The sequence below is a fragment of the Onychostoma macrolepis genome, chromosome 13, assembly GCF_012432095.1.
Source record: "Onychostoma macrolepis isolate SWU-2019 chromosome 13, ASM1243209v1, whole genome shotgun sequence".
NCBI lineage: Eukaryota > Metazoa > Chordata > Actinopteri > Cypriniformes > Cyprinidae > Onychostoma > Onychostoma macrolepis.
Genome location: NC_081167.1, coordinates 20072111 through 20083413, shown reverse-complemented (window position 1 = coordinate 20083413; position 11303 = coordinate 20072111). Strand labels below are relative to the sequence as shown.

The 11303-nt window shown below is 41.5% G+C and overlaps 1 protein-coding gene across 4 annotated transcripts; it reads left to right on the top strand.

Moving 5' to 3' along the window:
* Positions 1-585: 585 nt before the first annotated feature.
* On the top strand, positions 586-9859 carry LOC131552485 (uncharacterized). Of its 4 annotated transcripts, none has more exons than XM_058796310.1 (4): positions 586-745; positions 2189-2321; positions 7444-7511; positions 8650-9859. In XM_058796310.1, coding segments are annotated over exons 2-4 (885 nt in total). In that variant the 5' UTR covers positions 586-745; positions 2189-2320; the 3' UTR covers positions 9466-9859. The 4 variants fall into 4 exon arrangements, with proteins under 4 accessions (XP_058652293.1, XP_058652295.1, XP_058652294.1 ...); XM_058796312.1 differs by having other exon boundaries at positions 589-745; positions 2189-2325; positions 8682-9859; XM_058796311.1 differs by having other exon boundaries at positions 590-745; positions 2189-2325; positions 7459-7511; positions 8682-9859.
* Positions 9860-11303: the final 1444 nt, after the last annotated feature.

The window sequence follows — 11303 nt, the reverse complement described above, 5'->3', positions numbered from 1 at the left end:
TCAATAATTAAACAACACTGCGTCGATGCGGGCTACCCGATGGAGTGTTTTGTCTGTCATTAGAACTGCTGTAATTGTTATCTGAAGCAGCAAGTGCATTGCATTATATGCTTTCATCAACTTTTACAGGTTACATAACTTTGATGTAGCTATATGGGCGCTTAGTTTTTTCTTGTTGTTTAATACACTTGGCCAAAATCTCAAATTAAGCGCACAGGATATTTAAAACGTATAGCCTACACAAGTACATAGACGGCAAATAACTAATTCTTCTCCACTCTTCAAACACACAAAAACATTATCCTTTACAGACATAGTGTTTGAGTAAAGAAAACGCTGTACTATTCAAACATCAATTATTTATTTACCCTTGCATTACGAAAAAGCGGAGATCTGTCTCCAGGCTGTGCGCGGTGAGTCAGTCTGAATGGAGGCGGGGTGAAGTTACGAAGTCTCGCTGAGAGCTCGATGATCCAATGGCGTTACAAAGTTTTACTGATAAAAGTTATTTTAGTGCTTATCATTGGTTTACTATTTTTAAAACTCTCTGATTTAAAATAATAAAAACGAATTATAATCGACTCAAGCCATACTCTGCCATACGCAAACGCCGCCCCTGGATGTATCACAATGGCTTGTAGACAGTCCTTCAAGCTTTTCAGTTTGACCCAGAATCTGATCCGGATGGAGAAGCACCGGATGAAGTAGTTGCAACTCAGCGGCTACAGCAGGACGTCTCCGAATGGTTAGTTTAAAATATTGTGTCTCGATACGGTACTTTAGTTGGTTTGTTTATGTATGCTGTTACAGTTATTATCATGTAGCTAATGCTAGCCATAGGCTCAGATGAAGGAACTAAAAAAAATACTTCAGTGTTCATTTGTACATCCAAACACTGAGCAACTGCCATGCTTAGCTCGTTTGCAAGCCATGATGTCTCTCGAGGAAAAAAAATATATTGACTCGCCTCCCATGGTCTTAGCTCATTTTCTCATGGGCGGGCAAAGCAGAGAAAGGGGAGGTAACCTTTCCCCGTATGACGACATAAAGGTAGAGCTGGGAATCGATTCCAAAAAGAATCGATTCCGAGGCGTTGGGAATCGAGAGTTGATTCCAATCCCATCAAGAGGAATCTACTCCTCATTCAGAGCTTTTTTTCAGTTCAACAAAGCTTATCTGTGGTTGCCTCTCAAATGGAAGGCTGCACACATTTAAATTCACGAAAATAAACTGAAAGAAAACCAGTCGGTACTGCATCAGAATTTGAGGATGCAGCCTTCCATTTGAGAAGCACCATTCGCCTCCCTCATGCTCGATAATTACAGTTGTGAGATAAAAGATTCTTTTTTATATATAAAAGATCTAGAAAATGCCACGAGCATAGATCAGTGGCCAAGCATCTGATTGACAGATAAACCACAAGCTCTAGTGATATTATTAATGTTCTGGTTATATTGTTTCAATGTACAGTTTGTTAATTTTGTCCAAAGCATACAGTCAAAGTAAACGTCATCATTCAGCTGAACTGTGCACATTTTAGACACTTCATGTCTTTTTCAATTCATGCAATATGCATGTCCCTGCTGAGCAGTGAGCTATGACTAATTTCACGGGCAAAGCAGACAAAATTACTAGGCTATTTAAAAATCAATCATAGCTATAGAAATGTATCGTCATTTTTTACAAATAAAGCTTCATATTATGAGAAGGATACTTTCTACGACCTTTATATCCTGCAGTCATGGCGAGATTAGGGTCCTTCGATCTGAAAAAACAAGAATCGAAAAAGAATCGAAAACAACAGAGGAATCGATTCTCGGAATCGAATCCCATCGATTCCAGAACCAGGAATTGGAATCGGACTCGATTCCAAAAATTTCGGAATCTTACAGCCCTACATAAAGGGAAGATTGCAAATTGGGCCATCTGAGCTTTCATTTTCTCAAAGGCGAAGCAGGATACCCAGGGCTTGGTTTACACCTATCGCAATTTCTAGCTGGGGGACCATAGGCAGGCTAGGGGAACTCATATTAATGTTACAAACCTCATAAAGTGAAATTTTCATGCCATGGGACCTTTAAATAAAGCACAAGCTCTATATGTAGCTTCTTTGGAATACAGAAAGAGTAGTCATTCTTGTTCTGTTTCTCCCCGCCTACAAAATGACACATTTGCTTCCTGGAAAGAGGCGTCAACATTTGACTGAAACTGAAACTTACTGTGAATCCTGGACTCCTTCAAGGTAAACAGACCGAGAAGTGCCTAAACTGCTGGAAGAAAACATTTGCTGAAAACATTTGACCACTGAACAAAAATCTACAGTAGGTAAGTCTATTCAACTATCTTTTTTCCAGATGTTTTAAGTACAAAATAAGGACAAAGGACAAAATGGATCACCTGTTTAGTATTTTAAAGTGTTGTATTTCTCTACGTTGACACTGCAGGCAAATGTGGGCCAAACCGGTTTTTAATTTTTTTTTTGCTCTCATGTATAGTAGTATATATAGTGCCACAATCAAGCAATCGATAATTAAATAAATGTTTTCAATACAAATAAGCACAAGTCCTGACATCAGAACGTTAAGGCTATTTATTTATTGGGGGGGGGCACTTACCGGCACTTCTTTTCTCTGTGAGAACATGAACCTCGCCCGTCTTCGCTCGCGGATCACTTTTTTTCATGAAGGCGGTCCTCCCCGCTCTGTTCTCCCAACTCCTTTCTCTCCAAAGAGGAAGAAGCAGCGGAACAGCAGGACCATCTTCTTGGGCTCGAGTGATGTGGCTTTCGTCCCACCACCCGCACTCTTCTCTCTCCCCGCAGCGCCTTTTGTCACCACTGTGTTTTGCAGGTGAGGATAAGTGCCCCTCGATGGATGCAAGCAACTTGGTCTCCTTCAGCGTTTCTGAGGAAGAGGTGGTTGTCAAAGACTCCATGTCTTTGACGGCATTTGACGCTGACGAGTGGGCGTGTTCCGACGAAGAGCCTGAAGCTCCCCTACCATCTCGGTCGGCGTAAACTCAGAGCTGATCCATGTTCTCACATGCGTTGTGGAATTTGGCCTCGATTGGTTGGCCCCGGAAGAGCCGATCTTATTAGATACTATCTAATAAGATATTAGGGACACTGAAAAGATGGCCTTCCTTGATTCCACGGTCTCTCCCAAGGGACTTTTCGGCCCTGCCATGGACGGCTTCACTGAGCGCTTTACTGAGGCTCAAAAGACATCGCAAGCGCTGGTTCATTTTCTGCCTAAGTGCCCCAGCACGGTGACTGTTTCAAGCCGCCCCAAGCCAGTGTCCACACAGCAACCTGCAAAGACAGCACAGCCTCAGCTCTCGCACAAGCCGTAGCCTGACATCCAACAGCGCCCCCAGACGGCTAGGAGGTATCCCTTCCCAAAGTGCCAAGGTCCCCGCCCTCAAGTAGTACTGGACCCTGAACCTAAGAAGTTGTCCTGATCTGTGTGCAGAGAGGAAGAGGAGATGGCCAGTTCTCACAAATGCCAGAACCCCCTCAAAGAAGGCTCACGATCATTCCCCACCCCTTCGAGCACCTCTGAGCAGTGGAAGTTTTTTTACGCGGCACGTCCTGTCAGTTCAGCGTGTGCCACGAAACACTACTGCTGTGATAGTGGACCCAAATACCTTAAAGAGCAAATTTCCTCTTCCTACATTCACACATGTCAGTTCTCCCCCTTCGGGCGGCGAGCCGTCATCAATAAAAACAGAGCCTCTGGCCGCTCAGCTGCTGGCTTGGAAAGCCATTCCGACTGGGTTCTAAAAACTATAGAACGAGTTGGCTCAGACCGATTCTTGATCTCAGATGTCTGAATCAGGCCCTCATGCGATGGCTGTTCAGAATGTTGACTTTAAAGCAGATCCTCGCGCAAATATGCCCAGAGGACTGGTTTCTGTCTGTGGATCTGAAACACGCTTACTTTCACATCCAAATAGCACCCCGTCACAGACCGTTCTTGAGATTCGCCTTCGAGGGAGTGGCCTATCAGTACACGGTCCTACCGTTTGGTCTGTCCCTGGCCCCCCACACTTTTAGGAAGTGTGTGGTGTAGCAAATCAGCTCAAAAGGGAAATGTATACAAATAATTACAATTTATTATTATTAATTACAATTATTTATATCAGCTGCCAGTAGTAACTGTAGCAGAATTAAATTGCCATCAACTAATCTGTTCGTCCAGTGAACATTCAGTGTAAGTTCATATCAACTCTAAGAAAGGACATTTTCGTGGCCACAGAAAATACTTTCCTACAGTATTAATGCATTAGAGCATGTAGCAAGGATCAAAATCGTAAAGGGACATTATCCACAAGCAGGACCAGAAACTCATGTAATTTGTGCACAAAATTTTTATTAACTAAATGCAAACACATAACTAATCTAAACAAACAAACATACAATTACTCATACAGTACATGGGGAAAGGGCAGATGAGACTTGATGGATGAAACCATCAGGAAAACCAGAGAATGAAGCTATGAAAAGAGTCAGTTAACCACCTAATGCCGAGTTCACACTGCACGATTTTCAAACTGGTCGGATCGCTGTTGTTTTCACACTGCGTGACTATCTGGGGTAGCATTCAGTCGCTGCTGTGTTCACATTGCACGATGGATCGGCGACAGGGACTTTCATATTGCACGATTTCACAATAGGAAGAATCGCAGACAACTCTGTCTGATCCGCAAACTACGTTTCACAACAAAACACGCGAGAAGTGATAAGTAAATAACTCGAGAACCCACGTGTGTCAGCCCGTTGTTCTTGAGCAAGACTGGAACTATTAAAAAAAAATATAGACCGCAAATGGTCTGTGCGCTGATTTCCAGCTACAAAAACAAAAACAGATTATGCAGGAGGGAGATGCAGGAACAGGGATTGTCTTCTGCAAAGAGTGGTAAATAATAATTTTGCAGTAACTGTTATGCTGATGTTGCGGCTGTTCAAGCGTTTGTGCTTGTTTCTGTATGATATAATTGTACATATTAAAATACTGATATGGTCTAACTCCTCACCGAACTTCCCTCTGCCCTGTATCTTTGTCTCTCATTGGCTGAAGGTCATCGTGATGTAGTTTTCAGTCAGAAATCATTGCACACAGCAGGATTGTGAATCGCCGACAGCTCCAGATATTTAGCATGCCAAATATTTCACAGGCGTCAGCGATGTGTCGGCGATTCCCTCAGATCACGTCTTTGATAATTCACACTGAGCGATTGTCACTCGCGTGAACGAGCTGCCTCCTCGGTTATTCCCTTGGACCTGCTTCACATGCGGTCCCTTCAACTCTGGTCAAAAGCCCGCGTTCCATTCCATGCCTGGCGCCTGGTCTGGTTTTATGTCAAGATAACCCATCACGGCATCAACGCTGTGGCCCCTTGGACAACTTCTTGCCTGTATCAGTCAGGCATAAAGTTGGGAATAACCTCCAGAAGGAAGGTGGTCACAACGGATGCTTCCAGCTCAGGCTGGGGTGCTCTGTACAAGGGCAACCCGGCGTACGGCTCCTGGTCGACCCACGAGCGACGCCTACATATCAACTGCCTCAAAATGATGGTGGTTCGTCTAGCCCTGAAAACCTTCCTGCCAGCCTTAAATGGTCACCACGTCCTGGTCTAGTCAGACAACACGACAGTGGTGGCCTACATCAACCGACAAGGCAGCCTCAGGTCACATCCCCATCACAGGATGACTCGACGTATCATGCTTTGGGGACCTTCTCTCGCAGATGCAGGGCAAGATTTGGCATCCTCAGCCGGAAACCTTGGAGCCTTCATGTCTGGCCACTCGATGGGAGTCTAGTCAACTCCCAGCGAGAGTCACTAATACCATTTTAGAGGCTAGAGCTCCATCTACAAGACGTCTCTATGCCCTCAAGTGGTCAGTCTTCAGTGGCTGGTGTTCAGCACGGAACGAGGATCCGGTATTATGTGACATGTCCCACGTGCTAACCTTTTTGCAGAAGCTGCTGGATAAGAGGCGCACCCCTTCCACGCTCAAAGTCTATGTGGCAGCCATTGCGGCGAATCATTCTATCGAGGCTGGCCGGAACGGCAGGAACGACTTGGTCCTTAAGTTTCTTAAACTGTAAACAGATTTGATATGACTGTATACTGACTGTATTTCTTTATACGTGAGTCCAAGTTCAAAATAAAACTCTATGAACTGTTCCATTGTGAACATAGGGAGCTGTATGAACCAAGGTAAGCTGTAAAGTAAACAGGAAGAGTTTGTCCGAACTCAACTGGTTTTGCAAGAGAACACCAAAGTTTTGTGAGGGAACACAAATATTTTTGCGAGGGAAAGCAAAGTTTCTCGAGGGAACGCAAAACATTTCAAAAATATTTTTTCCTCTCACCATGATTTTTTTTCCACCACCATGTCCCTTTAAGGGCTCCGTAGAATTGGGCTACTTTCCACTGTTGCCGCTAGTTGTTTTTCTACTTCGTGGGTTGAAGCGACCCCACTAACGCCATATTTACCCCCGGAAACCCTGTTCGTTCTTTTGCGCATGCGGGTCAGTTCAGAACCATGATCTGTTCACACTGTAAAGCCCAGAACACACCAAGCTGACGGTCGGCCGTCGGGCAGTTTTTGCTCGTCGGCCGACTAAGTTTTCTCAGTGTGCTCCTCACTGTCGGCTGAAGTTCATCCTCGTCTGCTATTTTTTTTTTTTGGCCGATTCGACATGTCGGATCTCGTCGGTCAGTCGGGCCATCTGATCATTTGATTGGCTGTTCAGCTGGTGAACTAGTGCATGAGACTACTGCCACCTGCTTGTAAGGAAAGGTATTTCTTCTTATGCAGGCGCAGAACGGACGTGCAACTTGGCCGTCGGGTGTCGAGCGTCGGCTTGGTGTGTCAGGGCAAATTTGGACTCAGATGCTGCCGACGTGAGCCGACCCCACAGTCTGCTTTCGTCGGCGTCGGCTTGGTGTGCTCCGGGCTTAAATCAGATATTGGCCACATTTCAAACAACAATAAGAACAGCTATACAAAAAAATCGGATCTGAGAAAATATCAGAATTGAGCACTATAAGGGTCGCAGTGTGAACATAGAGTTTTACGTCTGATAACACTGAATAAATGAACACTAAGTCTCATATATGTCAAATAGCCTAACTGATTATCAACTTACTCTTTATATCGCTTTATAGGCCTACTTATTTCCAAACTGAACTAGCACCCTAAAATATATATTTATGCAAATTTTCTTTGCACACCCCTCAAGAAAAAGATAAACATTCTATGTAATAAATATTGGATAACTGTACTGTAACTATTATGTGCATGTGGAATACTTGATTCTGACTGGTTAATTTGATCAATTCAGGGTAATAAAATATCCCTACACTTCTGATCACCATATTTATTTTGAAATAATTTAAAAAAAAATTATAAATGACTGCTGTATTTGATGACAGTGTGTATTATTCCAGTGACATTTTGGCCTGCTAGAGAAACTCTCCTCCCTCTCAATGGACACCTCATTGTAAGTAGGCCTACATTGATTATGATTGCATGATATAAACTTGCAATTGCAAGTTAGTCAGAATTGCATGATATAAACTCTCAATTGCGATTTATGTAGAATTGTGAGATTAAATTTTCTGACTTTTTTTCTCAGAATTGCGTGATATAAACTCACAATTGCGAGATATAAAGAGTGAGTTTATACTTTGCAATTCTGACTTTATAACTCGGAATTGCGAGTTTATACCTCACAATTCTGAGAAATAAAGTCTGATTTGCGAAGTTTACATGAATTGTGAAAATTGCATGAAATAAACTCACAATTGCAAGATAAAACTCGTGAGTTTATATCTCACAACTCTGAAAAAAAATCAGAATTGCCTGTTTGTATCACGCAATTGCAAGAAAAAATGTCTGAATTGTGAGATAAAAAGTCGCAATTACCTTTTTAAGTTTTTATTCAGTGGCGGAAACAGGCTTCCATAGCAGAATCAGCGCAACAACAAGTGGAAAATGTTGGTAACTAAGTTGATATAAGCCAATTTATTCTGCTATGCTTTAGTAGTTGCATTTTATTGTTTGCATTATCTTGAAATTTGTTTTTTTATATAATTAAGTCAACATTTCATGGGATCCAGTAGATTTTTTGTTGATGTTTTGCATTTTGACCCAGATCACCTGTATTTATGGTTGCTAACTGGGCCAAAATGATTTGTTTTGCTAAACAGGCTCTTTGTGACATAACTCCTGTACATATGTGGACACTGTGTCATCACTTTGAGATGTACTGTTACCAAACAAGAAATAATTTGATTAGCACGGACTGCTAAATTCCCCTCTGATGGACCCTTAATGCCATTATGACCTCATCTCTTGATGAAAGATGCATTAGGTTTGTTTTGGCCAACACTTTGAGACAGTATATATAAGATATGAGTTGTTTATGCATGATATGTAGGGATAAGGTATAGTCATTCAGTTATCAGAAAATAAAACCCTTGCAGGGCGATCAGGACCCCATATACAGCATTATTCACTGAGACTGAAAAGAATATATGAAACTTCATTATTAAAATCATTAAATTCTAATTTAGGGCAAAAACAGGTTGTCCAAACTTTTTTATTCTTTCTAAGGTTACCATATTTTTTCCTTACAGTCAATGCCCAATTGTTTATTTCTTCCCAAAAGGAGATATTTCACTGTACCCTCTCTTGATCTGGACTCTCTCCTGTCACTAAAAGGGAAAATCAGTCAGGAAGGGTTGCTGGACTCAAACCTGAAAACCAATCTTGACTTCTCTATCCAAGCCCTGGAGGCCTTTCCTGCATGCAAGCAGCGTAACGTCTCTCTAACACTGGAAGGAGAGCGCCACCTGGTGCATATCACCGCCGGGACACCTGTCCTGTCCTACATGGTACATCTGGGCAAAAACGGGCCACGGCTTCTCCAAAGGACCCATCCAGAATCTCGACTGATGACCTCAAGCCTGGCAGAGAGCCACTTTGCTGGACATCGCTGTCGTGATGAGTTGGAAAGCTGCTTCAAGCAAGCTAAAAAAGCCCTGGCTAACAAAAGCCCATCAGTTTTGGATCACATGGAGCTCAAGATCACCTGTGGAGAGCTGCACCTCACGTACAGTACCCATCAGCCCCTGCACACCCTCCACATCCAGCCACGGCGCAGAGTTTTCTTGCACAAAACGCTGTCCCTAGAGAAGATCCTAGAGACAAAGACACACCTGGAGAAGAGTGGAGAGATGAGGAAAGATCTGCTCACATGTTTTCAGCACTTGCTACAGCACTCTAGCCAGTATAAGGAGAAGAACACACAAATCTTTCTTCAGGGTGATGGGGAGATGCTGGAGTTTGTCATTGGTAGAAAAGATAACCATACAACTCAGTACTTCATCTTCACTGATGCCGAGAACAAAGCTCACAGCCAGCGGGTGCAGGAGGTGTGGCAGTATGATTAGGAATCATGGAACAGCTGCTTCCATCTCTGTTATAGAGGAGAACACCAGGCATATTGGGTTATTAATCAGGTTACTGAAGGATGCAGAAGTAATATTATATAATACTAACATTAATAATTGTATGTATTTAGGGGTGTTGTCCTTACTTCCCATGCTAGATGGCAGATTTCCTTCAATGGAGAGATGTATAGTATAAACCTAATCTCTCTGTTGTAAATTGGTTCTATTACCTTGTTTTCAGGCGTTTATATATTTAGGTATGTTTGGTATGTTTGATAAAATCAGAAATAATGTTATATTTTTAGATTATTTTCAGGCATAACAAAAAAAGTGTTCATTTATATTGTTTGATAGATACAGTATTTTAGACATTAAATGATGTACAATACAGCTCTATGTGTATATGTTTCTTTAAAATACAGAAAGAGTGGTCGTTCTTGTTCTGTTTCTTCTGTTTCTCCCCGCCTACAAAATGACACATGCTTCCTGGAAAGCGGCGCTAACGTTTAAGTGAAACTGAAACTTACTGTGAATCCTGGGGCCCTTCAAGTTAAACAGACTGAGAAGAGCCTAAACTGCTGGAAACATTTGCTGAAAACATCACTTTAAAAACATTCTCTTTAATTTGACCACTGAACAAAGAGCTACAGGTAAGTCTGTTCAACTGTCTTTTTGCAGATGTTTTATACACAAAATACATGGACAAAATGGACCACCTATTTAGTATTTTAAAGTGTTGTATTTTTCTAAAAGTTTTACATCTGATAACACTGAATAAATGAACATTAAGTCTCATATGTCAATCAAACTATAACTTATTATTGACTTGCTCTTTTAAAGCAAAATGATTTTAAAGTCTTAAAGGCTTTATACTTATTTCTAAACTGAACTAGCACCCTAAAAGATATAGGCTATTTATGCAAATTTTATTTGAAAACATTCTGTTCTATGTATTAAATTTTAGATAACTGTAACTATTACAAGGGTATGTGACTGAATGACTGAATTTGATCAGTTCAGGGTAATAAAAGACCCCTTATTTGAGATAATGACTATTTTTCATAAATGACTGCTGTATCTGATGACAGTGTGGATTACTCGAGTGAAATTTGGCCTGCTATGATAATGATCTCCAGAAGGAAGTTAAACTTTCATTTTATGTATATCAATGAGTATATTTTTTTTCCCCCAATCTGTTACCCCAGTTTTCAACCTAACATGGAAAACATACTGTCTGTGAAGCGTGAACTGAAAGAAAAAAACATTACAGACAACACCCTTATCTCCAACTTGGACTTTGCTGAAAGATTCTTAAGAGACCATCCTGTAAAACTGTCCTCAAAATTAGTGGTTAAAAGTGATTACTCTTGTGTACAAATTGGTGGGGATGTCAAGTGTGTTTTTACTGTAACATCAGAAAACAACCAAACCTACATTAATTTATCTATCCTTCATGGATATTTGGATACAATCTCAAAGCTTTACTTTGAGGCTGATTAATTCACTAACCACTCCTGCCAGGATGAGATGAAATCCTGTTTTACACAGGCTCAAGAAGTTATTGCTAAAAAGAGTCTGAGAAGACTACAAATCATATGCAACAGGTTCTCAGTCACATACTCCACAAAATATAGTGATCCATGTGCTACTGTGGAAACTAAATGTCAGTTAAAGCTAGAGAACATCACTGCTGAGGGTTTACTGAACAAAAAAGTCTGGTTGCAGAAAGAGAAGCCCGCATGTCATGGTTTGATAGCATGTAAAGACCATCTCATTATACAATACCTTACCACACCTGATGCTCCAAAGAACAACTGTAGATTCATCATATATGCAGA

Bases quoted from the DNA above. Each gene is read 5' to 3' on its own strand.
- LOC131552485 (XM_058796310.1), top strand. The intron at 7,512-8,649 runs GTAAGTAGGCCT...TTTTCCTTACAG, and splicing joins CTCTCAATGGACACCTCATT to TCAATGCCCAATTGTTTATT.